At 34.3% G+C, this 19,844-nt stretch overlaps 3 protein-coding genes across 4 annotated transcripts; 1 reads left to right on the forward strand and 2 right to left on the reverse strand.

The window, feature by feature from the left end:
• Positions 279 to 2,853, forward strand: LOC105173006 (heavy metal-associated isoprenylated plant protein 39-like). Of its 2 annotated transcripts, XM_011094652.2 has the most exons (4): positions 279 to 434; positions 652 to 700; positions 1,176 to 1,254; positions 2,201 to 2,853. In XM_011094652.2, exons 2-4 carry the CDS (start codon positions 695 to 697, stop codon positions 2,665 to 2,667), a joined length of 552 nt encoding a protein of 183 aa, XP_011092954.1. In that variant the 5' UTR covers positions 279 to 434; positions 652 to 694; the 3' UTR covers positions 2,668 to 2,853. The 2 variants fall into 2 exon arrangements, with proteins under 2 accessions (XP_011092954.1, XP_011092947.1); XM_011094645.2 differs by lacking the exon at positions 279 to 434 and having other exon boundaries at positions 493 to 700.
• On the reverse strand, positions 5,245 to 8,121 carry LOC105173022 (1-aminocyclopropane-1-carboxylate synthase 1). Its single transcript, XM_011094662.2, has 4 exons — positions 7,770 to 8,121; positions 7,511 to 7,642; positions 7,282 to 7,430; positions 5,245 to 6,538 (listed from the first exon to the last, which is right to left on the reverse strand). Exons 1-4 carry the CDS (start codon positions 7,938 to 7,940, stop codon positions 5,557 to 5,559), a joined length of 1,434 nt encoding a protein of 477 aa, XP_011092964.1. The 5' UTR covers positions 7,941 to 8,121; the 3' UTR covers positions 5,245 to 5,556.
• LOC105173032 lies at positions 14,262 to 18,932 on the reverse strand. Its single transcript, XM_011094675.2, has 9 exons — positions 18,699 to 18,932; positions 17,763 to 18,030; positions 17,141 to 17,242; positions 16,927 to 17,009; positions 16,721 to 16,837; positions 16,162 to 16,264; positions 15,456 to 16,080; positions 15,058 to 15,269; positions 14,262 to 14,816 (listed from the first exon to the last, which is right to left on the reverse strand). The coding sequence occupies exons 1-9, from the start codon at positions 18,827 to 18,829 to the stop codon at positions 14,700 to 14,702; spliced, it is 1,758 nt and encodes a 585-aa protein (XP_011092977.1). The 5' UTR covers positions 18,830 to 18,932; the 3' UTR covers positions 14,262 to 14,699.

The following is a 19,844-nucleotide window of genomic DNA, read 5'->3' on the forward strand; positions in this document are numbered from 1 at the left end:
TGTAATAAATTAAAAAGGCATGAAAAGTAGGAAACTAAGAATAGGGAGGCCAAATTGGAGGATTAATGCATGCCGTTCTCTGACTCGTCACTCATTATAGCTCAACACGTTGACCATTTTAGCTTGAAAAAAATTGGCGGTGGGCGTGGCAGCAGCCAGAAGCAGTAAGCTGTAAGTTGTAAGTTATAAATCATTTTCACACTCAAGGAAAAAAGATAAAAAAAAAAAACCCGCTTTTATATAAGCTCCTGGCTGCCCTGAATAGTTGTTCACTGATGTCATATTCACTGAAGAGAAACGTGCACTGATTCTCATTCACCAGTCTCTCCATATACATACATACATACATATACGTGTAGAGAGAGAGAGAGAGGGGGAAGGGAGGTGGGCAGCACTCATCTTTCTCTTTCATATATTCTGCAATTCTTTGTTTGGTAATGAGAATTATTTTTAATATTTGTATAATAATCTTGTCTTGTTTTTCAAATAGCCCATAATTCTCAGCTTCCGTCTTTTCTCCCCCACTCTCTTTTCAATCTCTTCTATCTTTCTTGTCTCTGTCTATTTCACTTATCTTTTTAAGTGTAGAATAATAGTAGTGTTTTCTCTGCTTTTCCTTTTAGTTATCTGATCGTAAGCTACATTTCTCAGGCAGAGTTCAAATACCTTCAACAACCCACAAACCAAGTAGAAAATGAAGGTTTGATTCTCGATTCTCGATTCTCTTTTCATTTTCTTTGCTTCTTTTTTTCATGATGGTGGTTGAGTTTGATTTTGCCCTTTCTGTACATGCAACTTCTCTTTTTGTTCTGATTTCTCCATGGGATTTCCGTTTTGGGGTTTATTTCATGTTTCATGAGTATTTGCCTTGTAGAATTGAAAAGAATTGATTTTTTTTTTTGGAAAAAGATTGTTCTTTTGAGGCCAAGATCATCCTGGGATTTCATTTCTTCTGTTGATTGATTCCTTTGACAAAGTCTTTTGTGGGTCATCGTGAATTAATCAGCTCTGCTTTTCGGCCATCTTAGGTGGCTGTTGGAATCTTGTAACTTTTTTCCTTTAGTTTTCTGAATATTCTTGGTGACTAAATTCTTATTTGGTCTGATTCTGATTATCTCTTTGTTTAACCGTTCATGCAATTTGATCTTTCCTTCACTGGTGGCTGCTTTCTGCAGAAGTTTGTGCTGAAGTTGGATTTGGAAGGTGACAAAGAGAAGCAGAGGAGGGCTTTGAAGACTGTGTCTGCCCTTTCAGGTATGAGGAGACCACTCTTAATTTTTCTTCATCAGATCTCTTGCAGGCAGACAACTTTCAGTTCATCTTTTTCCTTAGAGAATAGTATTGATTATTGGTGGTCTTTTCCTCTGTTTTTACATTAGTCTGAGCCTATATGCCTTCCTGGTTATCACTCACTCATCTTGAGATTCCTTGCTGTAAACTTTCATTATTTCTTCTAAGTTTTAGTGCATTGACTATTAACTATTGTACACATTTATCTGATTTCCTACTTTTCCAAGTTATATCCTATACAGTGTTTTGCCTTGTGGTAATGGGCTTATACATGAGAAACTCGAATGAAAATGTAAATATATATACATTATGGCATGTATTATTGTATTAGGGTGATGCAAGAACTGAATACATTTTGAAGTAAGAAAAGGAGATTAAGTTTGCGTCAATTAGTCAAGAGGATGAAAGGGTTATTTCTGGAGACAAGTGCTTTGAATGCCATAGTTTATTGGCGTTTATTGAAATACTAGGATGGTCTGAGACAGTGATGTAGAAGCAGCACCCTTTAACTTTACCTGCCTGCTGATAGATCTATTTAGCCAGAAAAAAGAAAAAGAGGGTTAAGTTGAGGGGAAATTCTAACCCGGACCGGGTTTGGTTACATGGTAAGCACATCATACTTGCTATGTGATTGGTTTTGATTCGGCTAAATCTCGTTTGGACAAGAATATTTCCTAAGTTGAGTTGAGTTGAAGAATCATTGCTCTGCCAAAACCATAATTTTGCATCTTAGTTAGTTCAGCAATCTTATCATCTCTTTGACCTTTCTTTACATTGGCTTTTCCTTATAATGGTGCTTGAAGTTCCTCAACTACTCTTGAAGCGTTGTTGCTTTCTTTAATTACATTTGAAGTAATGTTGTTGTCATGTCATGTTAAAGCTTTCTCTTTTCATGACCTTTTTGTTGTAGGGATTGACGAAATCTCCATCGACTTGAAAGGAAAGAAACTAACGGTGATTGGAACAGTTGACCCTGTGACTGTGGTGAGCAAATTGCGCAAAAAGAATTGGCCGGCAGACATCATCTCCGTCGGCCCAGCCAAAGAACCGGAGAAAAAAGAGGAGCCGAAGAAGGAAGAGCCTAAGAAAGAGGAGGCGAAGAAGGAGGAGGACAAGAAAGAGGAGCCGAAGAAGGAGGAGGCCGCCAAGGAAGAACCAAAGAAAGAAGAGCCAAAGAAGGAGGAGGGAGCCAAGGAAGAACCGAAGAAAGAAGAACCCAAGAAGGAGGAGGAGAAAAAACCCGAGCCGGAACTGGTGCTTGGCACAGCATTTCCTGGCACAGCGCTGCCGTACAGGCCGTACTATCCTCCGATGAACACATACTACTATGTGCACCACAGCGTGGAAGAAAACCCGAATGCATGCGTTATCAGCTGAAACAATGATATGGGATCTATGGTCCTTTTTCCCCCTTGTTCTTGGTTTTGTAGAATTTATGCAAATCCAAGGCTAAAAAACTCGGTAGACCGATCAAACTTTGGTTTTACAAAGTAATGTGTTATTAGTATATTCAAGATTTTGTGGATGTGTACATAATTTAATAAAAGTTTTGCTCGTCATCAATCTTGTTGTTTAGTAACTATCAGTTTGTTGATGATGCCCATAATGTCTTAGAGAGGCCAGCTCCATAGTTGAAGAAGCTTTGCTGGAAAGCCGCGGATTATGACTGGTACATGTACATACGTAATATTCCTTGTTTCTTTCCTTGTGAAGACAAAAAAATTAAGGTGCAACTAAACGGAGGGTGGTGAGGTTTGATGAATGTTAGGACAAATTTGCTGTGCTATTACACATGGAACCTTCATTTGTTTGTAGTCATTGAGTTGTGTTAGAAATATTCGCAATAATTATCGCAGCATTGCCAATATTTTTGGTGTCCCAAATTATTGTTTGTGCAGCAAATTAATAGAAATTGTTGGAATTGTTTGTGTTTGGAGGCCATTCAACGCCTAAAGGTCGTATCACGCAGCAGCGATGGCGCCTTTGTTGGAAAACCTGGTCTTTTTTCCTGTCTATCCTTGTAGGATTTGACTCAACTACAGCACAGCCTTTTTCCTTTGTTTGAAAGTCTGGAGTTTTCAAAACCATTTTCAGAATCCATTCATGTAGTCATATGTTGAATGATGTAATCAATCGATTTTGTTAAAAAAAAAAATTTAAAATTGCAAAAAAATCTGGACAGTTAGCTATCACCATATTGTTTACTGTTAACTGACTGTTGAAAATAACCTTTGCCAGTTAATTCTTCATCCCTCCTCCCAAATGAACTATTGTTTGAGTAGTAAGATTTGAGACATCACATTTAGAAAATTATAAATTTAAGTCCTATAAATATATATATATATATATAGCATAGTTTTAAAAGTAGCGTGAGCTTACATCAATTATGCAAGATGTGGGCAGCCCTCAAGAATGACGAATCTCGCAATATGGTACGACATGGTCGGTTTTGTAGGCCACGTGAAGAGGAAAAAGAGACCTCTGTTTCCATATGCATTTTACCCAATTTTCGGTGCTCCATTTGAAAATCAATATTATTTTTTTAAAAAAATAATTCACTGAAAATTCATTTTCCAAAATTTAAGTTAATTAAAAATGAGTAAAAAAAATACCTTCGATTCTTGAAATTTTAATGGTCAAACATTTGGTATAATAATATAAGATATGGTGAAAATTTAGGGGGGAGAGTTGATAATAGCAGTTGATGTGAATAAAAAAAAAAATGACCCAAGATTGAGTTAGCATTAGTAGCTCCCAAATTCCAATTGAGAGGGACAAGAAGTTGAAGGGTGGTGGTGTAGATCTAGTGTGCGCCATGTCACCTTGACATGACTTCCCATCTTCATCTCACCCTCATTACATTACAACCAACCACCTAATTAACACACCCCTAAACTCAACTTGTTCTTTCTCCCAAAATATTAAAATTAAAATAATAATATTTATAAATTTTAATTAGTTTGATCATATTTAAATTAATTCTATTTATTATATAATTAATTTAATTCGACTGTAAACTTATTATTCTACGTTTTATTAAAATTAATTATAATTTATTCACATAAATTATTCATATTTTTTGCATAATTACAGAATTCACTCTTGACAGCCAAAACTTAAGAATAATTTATGTAATAATGTGGACATTTTTTATAGGTATATATATAATTTTTCAAAAGCTAAATATTATTTACGTAATTTTTTAAAAGTTATAAGTTATTTGTATAAATATATTATAAATTATAAGTGTAGATGTAATTATTCTTTTTAATAATATTGTTAATATTAAAATAAATGTTTATTTATGTATTTGTTAATTATAAAATTAAGGGTGAAAGTGAGAACAGAATGATGGGCTCTTTAGAGCACGAAGTGGCAGATTGTGAAGTCATCCACACATTCATTGATGCGAAGAAAGTCTTTTACTATTTAATATTTTTTCTGTTTTTTTTTTTTGTTTTTTGGTCTAATAATATTTAAGTGGATAGATTATTTAATTAATTCAGTATTATTAATCCAAACCCCACATTTTGTCAACGGTAATGACAATACCCAAAAGTAGACTATTGAGAAAAGAAAGGCTGCCCTAAGCCCAAAACCCATTACTTTACCTACCTAATTTCCTCATTAGTAAAAATAAATAATAATATAGTTGAAATTGATATTGAAATCACTATTTAATGAAATATAGAGTAACATTAATATCAGGTTTATGGATTCAAATGATACCTATATGTGGGTTTTTATTTAATTTGATAATAATTATAAATTATAATCAAATAAAATATAATTAATATTTTAATTGTTACCATAGTCAATGGTAAGTTTGTATTCAAATTCTCAATTAATCCAACTAATTGAGACCCAATTTTCTTTATTAAGCATATATATTAACGTGTTTATTTTCTTACCCATATTTATAGCAAGGAAATTAAATTTATAAAAATTGGAAAAGATGAATTCTTACAATAATTTTTGGAGCATAAATTGGTAATACTGACATAGGGTAGAGGGCTTAAACTGAAATGTTGGTGGCCAAGGCCCAATAAACTATTTCATTTAAGGCCCAACCATCATTCAGCCTAGTATACTAATTAGATCCTCTTTCATGTCGAGTTTTGATTGGGTTTGAGCCCATTATGACTACTACATAGAGTACATGAACCATTGATTCTTTGCCATGAAATGATACACTATCCATACATTACTCTCGTAAGAAATTATTCTTCTAACTAGAAAAATGTATCTATTCTTGTAAGAAATTTATTAGGTACGAGCACGAACAAGAGGCGATTGAGGAGACATCATACGAGGCGATGAAGCCATGTTTTCGTCGTACATTAGTGTAGGAAAGCTCAACCTTAGGTTTCTTTGCCATGACTTCTTCACTTGAACCTCCACTTCTTTGTATTTCCCCACAAACACTCGGATTCTCCTCAGTGCAACTTCCACGGTCTCATCATCCATATTCGCAAAGCAAACCCTAAACCACCCTGGCTCGTGGCAGTGGAACGACGACCCCGGTGAAACGTTGAGCTTCACATCACTTATTATGACCTTCCACAAGCCCATTTCGCCTTCAAATGTGGGCTCTTTCAATAGGTGCCTTAAGTCCATCCAACAAAATAGCCCAGCATTGCTTTTCAAACATTTTATTCCCACTTGGTCCAGCCCTTTTGTGAACGAGTCGTGCCTGCTCGCGAGCCTTCTTGCACTCTCTGACAAGAATCGTTCCACGAATTCTTCATCAGAGAGCATTGAGGCTAACAAATGTTGCGTTTGGGAAGACACTAAGCCAAAGCTGGACATTTTTCGACCTAGGTTCACCACCGTGTCGTTGTATGAGTACACTATGCCAACCCTAAAGCCCGGAAGCCCCATGTCCTTGGACAAACTACAGACAATGTGTATTAGGTCGCGATTGCATTCCATCTCTTGAATAATCTCGGAAACACTTAGGAAACTCGGACCACGGAAGACGGTGGCTGCATATATCTCATCACAGACAAGGTGGATTTGTTTGTGATTTATGAAGGTGACTAGGGTTCTCAAAGTGGAGGTATCCAACGTGGTCCCTAATGGGTTTGAAGGGTTTGCGAGGATTAAACCTTTGACATTGATATTGGCCTTTCGGGCACTTTGATATGCTGCTTCTAGAGCTTCCAACGTAATTTGGAAATTGTTAGAGCTATGGCACGTGACAGGCAATAATCGCACCCGAGGTCTCCATCCCAAGTCCCTATCAAATCTGTGAAAATTCCAAATCCAAAACTATAAGTATTAGACTAGACCGAGATATATGAGTAGTTATGGCTACGTATATAATACATGAAGAATTATAAAACCTAATTGTAGTTGAGAAATTGTACTAATAAATTAAGTATAAAATTTATAAGTGGAAAGTAGAGATCTGCTACAGCCATGTGGCAAAAAGCTGACTTTTTTCCAACTCTAAAGTCAATATATCCCTTAATGTCCTAGAGAATATCTGGTGGGGCTGGACAGCTGTGAGGGAGGCTTTGAAATTAAGGTTGTGTACGTAGGTGGGTAGGAGTATAGCTAATGTACCACGTGCAGAAAAACTGGTACCTTTTGGCTGGAAAAGTTTCTGAAAATTGACCCTTCACGTGTGATGGATTGTCAACTCAAAACATTCTATAAGAAGACTTATTTTAACACAAAACGACCACTTGAAATTTCAACGACAGCATTCCACGACATCAATAAACCCAAAATCTTACAATTTAATTTATGATCGCGAGACCAACATATCTTATAGAAATACATGTTTCTTGCTTCTCACATGGTGCATTGAATCAGCACGTAATTAAATCTATATGTCCAAATGGATATGTACGTGTATACACTTGTTCTAAAATCTAATGAATTATATACGTATATATTGTTTGGCAAAAGGAATATTATGCATCAAATTGTTATTGTAACTGACTTGTAAAGTAATATGAAGGGATCGATGATTTTAGTACTTACGCTGCATAGTAAGGTGATGGGATCAAGAAGCCGTCACCAGGATCAGCCAGACAGAACATTAACATCTCGCCCCCCCCAGCCATTACTATGCGGTCCGGATCGAAGCTAACCCTCCCACCTCTTGACTTTGCCATTAACTTGGCCACAGCCTGAATATAAGAAACCGCGTAAGAAAATGAAACATATATATATATATATGTATTATAAATCTAACTTATAATGTATGTACATGTCTGAATTCTGGCAAGCCGTGATAATCTTGATACAATGCAGTACTCTTGAATGCATGAAGTCCTTCAGTAGTGCAGATTGAAGCACTAGGGTTCTTCTTGATCCATTCTTCGATCAAGTCGACCGGAAGCTGCAGCAAACGGGACGACGAATATTAATTGTAAGAATTAAAAGAATAAATATTTATTAATTAGTAATTGTTCCCATTAATGGAAGAATTAACAAACAAGAAGTTGGGATGATGGATGGATGATCACCTGATTCTCAGCAAGGCCCATTTGTATAACTCCATGAGGGTTTTGGGTGGGGTGGAAAGGATCATTATCGTATGCTTTCCATCCATCAAAGTAAGGAGAGTTCTCACCATGCTCATCACTGCTAGCTATTTTCGACAGAAGTTGCCTCTTTCCACTATTCATCAACTCCATTCCGACTGCAAATTAAGAAGATTATAAGCTCGACAACAACAGCTGTGTGGTGTGTGAAGATCCAAGTAAGATGATGTAGTACGTAGTAGTACTTGAGTTGTTTCTATTGGAAAGAATTAGGTGGTGTGAGAGGGGTATATATAGAGAGAGATGCATGAGTGTGAGCAAAGAGTGTTAGAGAGAGAGACATTTAAGGAAAAGTCGGTTTCAACGTTCAAAACCTTGGAAAATATAGTGCCAATATATACAAGAAGGATTGTGGTGTGTCTAACTTGGGTGGGTAAGGGGTAAGGGGTAATGGCTAATTCGTACTTGCTGCTGCTGGGTTGGTCAAAATCCTTCGTAATTGCTTGCGTTTTCAAAAGTTGGACCTCATGATTAAAGCGTGTAATAATACTACGACCATATCGCCACGTACTATTACATATGTATACTAAGTAGTATATAGTATCTCATGACATGAAATCGTGTCTCCCTCCGAATTTCATTTCCATTTTTGGTCTTAGTATTTTGCATCTACATACGTACTATGCATGGAGTGGTAGGGTTGGTTGCTATGTTTGTTCCTTAGCCATGTTATTCACAAGATCAACTCCATTCCCCCATTCTTGCACGACTCCTTTATCATAATCTAAGTTCCTTCCATCCCACTTTTATTCAACCATACTTGTTCCCAACAACATGGGATCGATGTTAAGCGTGCCATTCCACACCCCCTTTTTTGAAAGATTTGTGTGATATATTATATTACACTCACTTTTATTATGGGTTTATGTGACTGTTTGTTGGCAAATTTTCTACGCTCAATATGTGTGTACTTACGGTCCGAAAATGGTGAATGATCAATTTAAGAATACATTTAGTTTATAAGTTTGTATGGGTCGGATCAAATCATAACAAGTATTCGGTTACGATGTTTGATAAATATGACACGTTTGTAACATGTGGATGATGACTGATGATACTCAATCATCATTTAATAGCACCTAATCAACCGAATATGTGTTAGTTGAAGTGATGTGTTTATTTTCATCAGATCATTCAATAGCACTTTTAAGCAATAAAAGCATTTCCGAAAATAGAGTATCATTTTGAGAGTTCAAAATAGTTTTTGATTTGTAGCGTTTTCAAAGTCTGCAGTGCTACTCTTTTGAGATTATAAGTCGTTGTATATTGAGAGACAAATTATTATCATCGATAGTATTAGAATAGGGTAATAATTATCTTAAACATAAGGAATTTCACTTTTACCTCGACTTCCTGTTACATGCTTTCACAGTATGTACTACAATATCATATATAATAAACAATTCGAACTGCTTGTCTGGAAAAACAGTTCACTATGTTTGTTTTCATTTTCAAACTATTTTCGAGACAAGTTAAAATATACTCAATATTTACTATCATTCAAAAACACCTTATTTAGGTATTTTTATACACTCACACATATACATAAATATATATAAAAAAGACATGATTTGACAATGAATAGTAATTTTTGTCTCCTAAAACACAACATTAAACATATAATACTTATTTTAAATTGTCTCCAAAAACAAATCCAAACATACATACTATCTCTAACACACACTTATTTATCTTTGCTTTTCTCTCTCTATCTCCACAAAATACAATAAAACATTCAAAAAACGAAATCCAAACATTATGAACATATTATGCATGGGTATGTCTTTCCATGTTTCTAGAAAATCTTCTGTGGATCGGACAGAGTTTGGAATAAAAAGTTTCTTTCTTTAGGAAATTAAATTTTATTCTTAAATATTCCAAAAAAAGAAGGAGAAATATTTAGGCATGGGAGCTGATATTTTTGAAAAATGAGTAATTCAAAGTATTATTAGTATTATTTTCTATGAGTACATTAATAGCAAATGATTTACAGGTTGACATTAAATTTAGAATGATGAAATTTGAATATTAGAAGTTTTTATGAGCTCAAAGTCAGAGTTTAGAACTTTTCGGCCGACGTGGCATAAATAGTTGAGAGACATGATGCTTTCAATTCCATAATTTAAATATAAATGTCGGAAACACTTTCCCTGATTTTACCAACATAATTAATTCTACTAATCTCAATTTCTGCCCCAACTATACTCACCAGATTTACTTTCCGACAATCAAATCAATAAATTTGTATCAAAGAAAAATGATGTTTATGTGATATTACAAATGAGCAGATTACTTTCTTATATAAAAAAAACAAATAATTTACCCTCATGTGTTAATTAAAATGAAGCAATTTACCTTCATGTCTAGAAAGGTAAATTATTTATTGTTTCATTTTAAAAATATATGAGGGATGAATTACTAATAAAAATTTATAAAAAAAATAATTTACTCATTTATAATATTAGACGAGAACAAGTTGCATTTTTAGATATAAAAATATAGTGATTCTTAGACCTAATTAATTTTCAAATTAGAGAGATTGGTTTAGGGAATTGTAAGATGTAGGTTATAGATACAATGAATGTTGATGAGGTAAGAAGTGGACGCGTTTTGGGGAGGGTGACATTTGGCATAAACTCACCTATAACCATTCCTATTTATTGTTTATTTTTACAGTAATTGGTTGTTTTTCTTTGTATTATTTAGATATATTTGTTGATTTAAATTAATATTATATTAATTATGAATTTAGATAAATAATATAATAATTCATATACTATGAAAATAATAATATTTATAGGCGAGGCTTGTTTTTTTTTTTTTTTTAAAAAAAAGTATAATTAATGATATGGGAAGATGGAGGGGGTGGGGGGTTAAGGTGAGAGTGTCCAATTGATTCGGCTCTCGTCGCTGTGCACCGACCACCATTCATTTAAGGCTCCACGTTTCATTTCTTCCGAGAGATTCATATGCGCCGTTTCCCATTAGCCGTCCCATGTTACTACTCGAGAAGCCACCCCGGGAATTCTTGCCTGCTCTAATTGACGGGGTAGTAGCCCCTTCACAAATAAATGGATAAAATTGTCCTTCAAATTCATAAAAATTGCCGAGGAGGACAAGATTCACGTACAAGACTTGACTGATGAGCTGTTGAATCATCTGACACATGTATATTAAGATCCTTACCACATGTGAAAAAAAAAGCGTTCTTGACTGATAAAAGTACCACCTTGTCTGTTGGGACCACGATGTGCCACTGTTCATTTTTTATGCGTACAACCCACTACATGCATATCGTGAATCATGTTGTAGATTAAGGGTACATGCTAAATCGTACAACTAGAGAAATATGTATAAATATATTGAATTTATTTGGCTAAATTCTAAAATATTCCATTTCCATTTTGAATTACACTCTATATTAATGTCATGAATTTCAAATATCTTTTAAAAGAAAATTATTTATTCAAATTCAAGTCATTTCGTTCAAATGTAGCATAAGTGGTTTCTCTTCTCGAATGGAGTGGGGTTTTGGAAAACAATAAAAACGTTGATATATATTGTTGATGGTTGCGCCAAATTTTATATTATATAAGTATTAATAAATTGAAAAATATATCAAGTCGATCAATAAATTCACAATAAAATAAATTAATATAAAACTCAACAAACACAAATTACAATAAACTACATTAAATGAGATAAAGATCCATATTTTTGGGCGAAGGTATTTATAGCCTTCAATTTATTTATGGGATCTCAACCTTAACGACTAAGCTAATTTATCATTGCTAATATTGGATGAGAGTCACTAATTTAGTTAGTCATTAAAAGGATTGAAGAATTGTTTGGGGTGAAGTAGTTGAATTGGGGATTAATATATGACATGATGATTATGAAATGTAGTAAAGTGAGGTGAACCCCATCCCTCCTCAATATTACCAAATCTATAATCTCTAATTTAATTCAATTTCAACACCGAGTTAAGCTAATAAATGCAATTATTGATGTAAGTATCCAAGTAAGCATATGATGAAGTCAAATAAAGGATTCTTGAAGACGTCAATTACCCCAAAACAGAGAGGATGGATGTGTACAAGGAATTAAGCATAAGAGGAATGATTAATGATTAATCCGCCCTCCCCTCCAATCAAAAGCATAAGAGCATTACAATTTTGACAAAAATATTAGATTATCAGTAGAAGAAGCAAAACTGCAAATCCCTCATCTCACTATAAATTCATCCAATACAATACAAATGTGAAAGCCACCCACCTCACCCATTCATTTTCAATTTCAAAATTAATCATTCACACAAAGTGTTGTAGTTTCTAAGCCTGGTCTATGTCCTCTAAACAAATTACCCATAATCAGACTACTCAACACCTAATATTTTATTTTACCATATGTATTGCCTATATTACACAATTCTTAGTTCAAAGCATGTGCTAAAATTATGCATTAGCTTTTATCTTATTTGCTTCTTTTAGCTAATTGTTCTCCCACAACAATCCAAATGGAAATCACATGTAATGCTGTTCATTCCTTTATTAGGAAAGAAAGAAAAGTTAAACAAATTTTGCTCCCATGCTACTTGGAATTCAAATTTCAAGTAACACCACCATTTAAGCAATATATAATACTTAAAAAAACCAGACTCTAAACGTACCCCAACTATAAAAATAAATAAAAATTATCATAAAAATAGTTAAAATTTACTCAATATTAGGGCAAAAGTGAGGGAAATAGGAAGTCAAAATGGTCAACATCATAAGTGTTGGTTGAGCTTTAGAGGGTCAACCTTGATAGGATCAACTTGGACCCGCATGTCTGGTTGATTTCCAATATTCTGGCCAACATTAACAGATTTCTTGCCCTACACATACAACCTCAACAATTTATCCAAAATCATAGAATTCTATTCTGAATGAATGATTAATCACCACAGCATAAATTAACATAAGCCTTATATGTAGTCAAATTCCTAACACAGAATTGTATGCATGCGTGGAGTATGTTCTAATGCTACTAAACAAGAGTTTGAATTTTGATCCAAGAATTTTGTTGCTCTTACGCTACTTGTTGACATACAGACTTCACTACACATTCCCATTTCATCATTATACATAGATTGAAAATTCACCACAAATGGCATTTTTTTTAATAAATAGTCAAACACTTAGTTGAGAATAAAAATTATCTTTTCTCATCCATTATTCGTTATTTAATTCACATAAAAACCATTACCACCCTTTATTCTAACTAGTACTAAAAAAAAAATGCATGAAAGAAGATAACCACCAAAAGATAGTTATGAAAAACCATGATAAATGAAAAAGTTAAAAAATAATTAATTTTTTAAAAATTAATTACATACCAGAATTAAGTAAGACATCAAAAGAATGATCTCACTTTAGTATTGATATTACATTACTTCTTATATTTCAATTCACATGTACAAACCATCAAAACACTTGAACTCAATTAAATAAGCCATCACCTGAGATATTAACATTGCAGTTTGTAATTATTATTATTATTATTTTAATGTGATTCTGGTTTAATATGAAGTAGACATTGGTGGCACATTTACCTACTCCCTTTTACCAGGACAAAAAGTTACTGCAGAAAAAGATATCCATCGAAGAAAAATGCTGAATTTAGGTGTTATTGTAGTGGTCGGCCCATAGAGAAGGTAAATCAAGGGGTAAGTGTATTTACTTTGTTAGTTTAACATTTTCCTTACCATACTAACCCACGGGCTCATAGCTAGAGATGTAGCAGAGTCTGCAAAAACTAGTTGGTGGCAGATTTCAATTCCAAGTTCTTAATCCACAAGATCAAATGTAAAGATAGACAAGATTACATAATAATCACTGCAAAGGCCAACTTGGAAAATAGCAACTGCAACTATTGCATCAATACAACTAACTTGCAACCTAAGCATCAGCAACATTTTCTTTATTTTAGTTTCTTCTCGAATCCTTTTACTATGTTACGCACACGTGTGGCCGAGTGGGGAAGTTGGTAGGTGGAGACTGGAGAGGATGTGGGAAGAAGACAATGGAGACAACTTTTGACAGCAGTGGCAGATAAGATAAACCATGAAGGCAGACGGCAGAAACAAGAGATCAAATAACTATGCTATCAAACAAATAATATTTTTCAAAAGAAGATCTACTGACAAGACTTTTAGGACATCCTGTAGGAAAAAACAATCTGAACCCACATATATTTTCATAGGCAGTCAACATCATCTACTCAGCACTTAGAATTGTTTGCTGATGGTCCCAGTGTCATGAATTATCAATTTTCACGAGTTTCAAGTCTAATGCGCGTGAATCAGCTACTGTCTACAGCATGCAGTATGAAAATGATGAAGGAGAAATAAAAGTTCTACTTGGAAACTGGTGGTATTTGCTTTCATATTTGTGCACCATGGACAGCAGAGAAATTGCATGACTACAAGTAAAATCAAGTAAGCTACATGTATCTCGGGCTTTGCATTCAGAAGATAATATCCACTCATGGCCCAAACTAACATGAATATATGCTCCAGCTTACATGAAATGTGCAGCAATTGATTATGACAACTTCAGCAACAATTTAATCTTCACCACACACAAAAAAAGAACCACAAAATAGGCACAGATTAAGGCGTGCGAAACTTGTGTGAGGCTTAATTATGAATTAAGTATGAATCTTATTTTTTTTTTCTTGTCTTTTGATATTTCGGCATACACAAACCAGGTGAAAAGATGCTTTGCTGCAAAATAAAAAGATTAAGACATGAATATCTTCATCCTTCATTCCACCTGTAGGCTTACCAAAGTAAGCACCAAGGTGATTAGATCATTGAGCTGTCCGTCGAAAGAAATGTTCAATCTGCAAATATCCTTGAGGCTGCAACTTTTTTGGCTTGGCTGCATGCTTACACTTTTTTGCCCAAGGTGAGGTATCCTTAACGTCCTGGACAAGGAAAAGCGCATTACTTTTACATGCTTCACCAAACAGTATTTCCTTTGGTAGTGCAGAACAAGTTTACAGGCCAATAATGATCAACTACTTAGTTTTTTTTGCCAGTTGACGGGTGATTTGTCAATAGAGACCATAATAGTAACTACACTCTAAGCAAATAAAATAGTTAGTAGTGGAATGATGAGTTATAGTTCCAGATTGACAAAAGTAGGGAATGACTACAGAGACCCACCAATGATGATTGATCAAGAGGCCTCATAACTTTGATTCGGCCACCTCTGCCATCAGCTCCAACAGCAATTAAGTCACCTGCTCCTGCATTCAATCTGTCCAACCCTGTAGATGATGTTGTTGATACTTGGTTCTTAGCCTTCTTGCACCATTTACCCAAGTGCCAGTTAGTTCCATCAGGACCCAGTAATCCACCAGAAAAGCATCCATCACCTGGAAATTTCACAGAATATGAAGAATTTTATTTCTAAAGATGCAGTACCTCTTCACAAAACCTTCTTGTTAAATAGGACGCCCAGAAACTTGAGCAAAATTCAATTTGATTAAAAAATAATAGTAATAATAACGAAGAATACTATAGAAAGAATGTGTTTCAAAAATAGAATTTATTAAACATACCAGGATGAGAAAATTGAATCGAGGAGGTAGTCTCTTTTTTTATATGAACTGAGGTTTGAACTGGGCCAGTCTCACCATAGCATATCACCTCATCATCCACATTAGCAGGTAGCTTATTAGCTAGATCTGCCTTTCTGCCTTTTTTCATAGCCCGGGAGCAAGATACTCCGTCTCTGTTTCCAGATTGTGGCATTTCGGCATTGTTTTGTGTATCAAAAGACACATCTTCTAGTGGTAAATGGCATCTCTGTAAAATTACACTGTTATCAACACATGGCATGAAATTCTTGCATGAAAATCCTTGTACAGAAGTGGAGCACCCAACACTCTTGTCCACATTTATTGAGGAACAACCTTTCTCCTGATCATTTTGTTCATCAGTACATCCAGGGAAAATATCATCAATTGTGCTTTTTCTAGTCATAGGCATGCAGACCTCAACTTTCTTTGAAATGAATGTGCTGTCTGACTTATAACTTGTTTCATCTAAATCAATTCGATTTCCATGTCTTTTCATTGTATTTTCATGTGAATCAGACTTGAATCGAGCATCCTGGTCCTTTAGCACTCTCAAAGTTTCATTGTCTTTGATTTCAGCTGCAGTCTCCAGTTCTTGGATTCTCGACTGTAAAATATTGGGTATTAGGTAGTTCTCAATTGAAACTAAACAAACTTATTGATTTCTGGGCTCCAATTTAAAATGTACCTTGAGTTTCTTTATCTTTTCGGTAGCCTTCTCAAGTTTACGAAGGCAACGAGCCTCTCCTCTTCCTAAAATGTTGCATTTGGCCATCAGTTCCTTGTAACCCCTACATACAGTGAAACGGGACTGAATTGGTAACCACAGAAAGGAAAGGATCACAAAAAGATCGAAGAAGTCATTTATTTTGTATAAGTTCACATGAAAGAAATGATTTCAGATAAACCTGCAACTAAATGAAATGAGTGACTACCTTCAAGAAAGGAATATAAATGAGACAGGAAGAAAACACATTAACACTCAGAAGTTTCATGAGTTAGTTCTGAAAATGGCATGTCATAGCTTTCAATCTTTTATTGAAATAAAGACATTTAGCACATGAACATAATGGCTCTGTTTTCAAATATAAATAATCATAGAGGTTGTTCAGAGAAAAGGTTGAAACAGCAACCCCCATTCATATGAACTGATATTGGTCATTCCTTGTATGAGTAGAAATAAGATAGCAAATTAGTTGGATATAGCTTTTATTACGACTCTGGAAACAATATAAGTAGAGTCTTACTTGTTACGAATTACCAATGACTTTCTCAGAACATCTACTGTTTCTCTGCTGCCAACATCATTGCCTAATGAAGCAAGCTTCATAACCTCATCTTCCTCCAAGTCCAAATCAGAAGCACTGTAACGAAAGGGCAGAAAAAACAATGAGCAACCGAAAGCTCTATTAAATAAAGCACATCTGAACAGAATAAGGGAGCTTTTTAATACAGCTTAAATGCTGCCAGTTCCTTTGCCAAGGCCATATTTCTCTCTTGCACTCTCATGAGTTCCAAAGTTGATTTATCCAGCTCCTGCATCATGATCAACTGAGCTCAACAAAATTCTTTCATCATCCATAATCTAAAAGTTTTCAAGTGTATTTTCCAGTGCATGATGTTCCAACCGGCACATTATACCTTAAACAATAGCAAAAACTGCTTACCTCAGATTTCGCACGAAGCAACTGCTGACTGGTTGCAATCTGAGTCAGAGCTTCATTCTTCAGTGCTACTTCAATTTTTAGCTGCTCCTTGCATGAGAAAATCTACAGAAAAGGATTAGCACATGAAATTTTGGAGAAATTTACTTCTTTAATATTATTGAATACTAGCAAAAGATTGTTTTTCTTTCTTCTTTCATCTGCTCTTTGGGGGTGAGACGGTGTAGAATGGGGAGTCAAATTATGTTGTTGTTTCAGATCCAGAATTAAGTTATTCAATCCATTTAGAAAAATTGAGAGATCTCGTGAAATCATTACATCCTTACTTCAAAGTTTGTTTACCGTAGCTACGAATATTAAAAAAGGATCAACAGCCACTAAGTAAATCTTCAATTTACATCAACAAAGCAATTCAAGTTACCAGACAGTCATTTGTTGGTGTCAATTACTTATTTACAAAATGGGAGCAATAAATTTAAGTGGAATGAGTACTAACACAACTATGTATAGGCACAAGGGTCTATTTCTCTCTTGAAAATCAATTTCACTTTCAAATATTACAAATGAAAAGATGGCATTCTGTAACTGTGGCAAGCTAATTGCAATGAAAAGTTTAATTGTTTACCTGGTTTTTAACTTCTTTAAATTCTTTCTGCTGCTGTTCCAAAGTTGAAGCAAGAGCCACAACTTTCCCCTCCAACCTATTGACCTCTTTCCGCAATTCCTCAGGATTTTCTTCATAATCACTTGGCTTTTGAGAAGTATTAGAATCATTTGGATCACCAACAGACTGGAAGTAAAGACGGCCAACATTTGCATTGGTGCAAGATTGTTTGCATATGGGACAATTCCTCTTCTTCGTTTTGGGACAGTACTCAAACCATTGTTGAAGGCTATGGTTTTCAATAAATATATCACATTAAATAACTTAAATTCACCCTTAACTCAAAACAGGCTAATCAACTTACTGAATAGCCCACCTTCACTGGTTATCAGTATAGGCCCTCTATTCAGAAGTCAGCAATGTATAATCTTTCTGATTCAGCAAAATAATAGAGACATTCCATATCACTTATGTCCACGGGAAACTTATGAGTACACTACACTGTTCCTGGATCCATAGTATTTGAAAGGACAGAAGAAATATAAAGTATATAATAATTTTTCAAAGGAACTATTATCAGACACAATTCTATGACTTCAGTGTCCTTTATAGCAGACTACGTAAGTTGTCTGGACCAATATATATATATATAAACAATATTGCATCATTTGCTTGGAATAACATTTCAAATATCATTTTACAGGTACCATACATGCACGAATTACACGACAAGTTAACTCCCCCATTGCTCATTTAATGACTAATATACCTAGCAATAGCCAAATGAATGTTAAGAGTTCTCCTAAAAACAAGAAAGAAATCCGTGGAAATTTATTCAGGGAAAAAAAACACGCATATACAAACAACTAAGCAAATCGGTATCATTATCTTCAACATTTCAAAATTCAAAGGAGAAAACGATGACCTAAACAAATCAAAGTAGTTGATGCAACTAACCAGAGCTCGTGAAAAACGTGGCCGCAAACAGAAATGGACTGAAGGTCTTCAATTAAGGGTTTAAGATCCTCGTAGCAGATTGAGCATATGGTTTTTGCGAAGGCATTGCCATTGTTGTTAGCTCCAGCCATAGCTGCATTTTACCCACAATTGATTCCATTTTCTTCGTTTTATTGGTTAGCAAACCCGAAATGGTAGTGATTCGAGGAAGCGGGTTAGGGCGAAATTTTGAAAAATTAGGAGGAGGAAATAGGCGCGGAAGAAGCGGGAAGAAATGAACTCCATATTTTGTATTTGTGTTTTATTTTGGTGTTTTGGTATTTTGATGATAAAGAGAGGAAAAGAAAGACATAATAAGTGTGTTGCAGATAGGTGTACCTTTGGATGTGTTTTGAACTAATTTAAAATAAGTGATGTAGGTTTGATATTCGAATTTATGAGATAAAAATCATTGTTGATTGTCAAATTATATCTTATTGTGTGTTTAATATTGTATTTTTTTGAAGACCTCAAGCACTCTCATTATCAAATTATGTATTTTTTATATTTTATATATATTATTTATAAAAAATTAAAAAATAAAAAAACGCACCGATAAAATGAAAAAACATAAAAAGCAAACATTAAATGAGTCTTATATTATCTCAGGAAATGCCAAAATATGAAACCAGGATGCTTATAGAAAAAAGTTTCCCCTCAATTTCTGTACGTATTCTTAAATTAGGCCTAACCACTTCAAAATGGGCTCAAACCCTGAGGTTCAACCAGTCTTAACATAAAAACTTCAGCCCAGTTTAATATTGGGCTGATCTTGGCCCAATGTCAACTGCTCTCGTTTTTTAATCTAATTTTTTAATTATTTAAATTCGATCTCGATGTACTAGTTTTGAAAAAATTTAAATTTCAAGACTAGCAGATTCTTTGTTTGTAATTTTTCTAAAAGAAAAATATACATTTATGATATTAACTATAAGGTATTTTTCATCAATTTAGGTTGATTCCTAATTTTTCTAGCTTATTTTGTCTGACAATCACATAATTGATTATGAGATAATTTAATTTTAAGAGCAGTGATTATGATGTTTGGTTTCATAATTGGTTATACAGTTTTATATTGTAATTAAATTTTAAAATAAACCTCATTCT

Source organism: Sesamum indicum, linkage group LG1 (genome assembly GCF_000512975.1).
Source record: "Sesamum indicum cultivar Zhongzhi No. 13 linkage group LG1, S_indicum_v1.0, whole genome shotgun sequence".
NCBI classification, from domain to species: Eukaryota; Viridiplantae; Streptophyta; class Magnoliopsida; order Lamiales; family Pedaliaceae; genus Sesamum; species Sesamum indicum.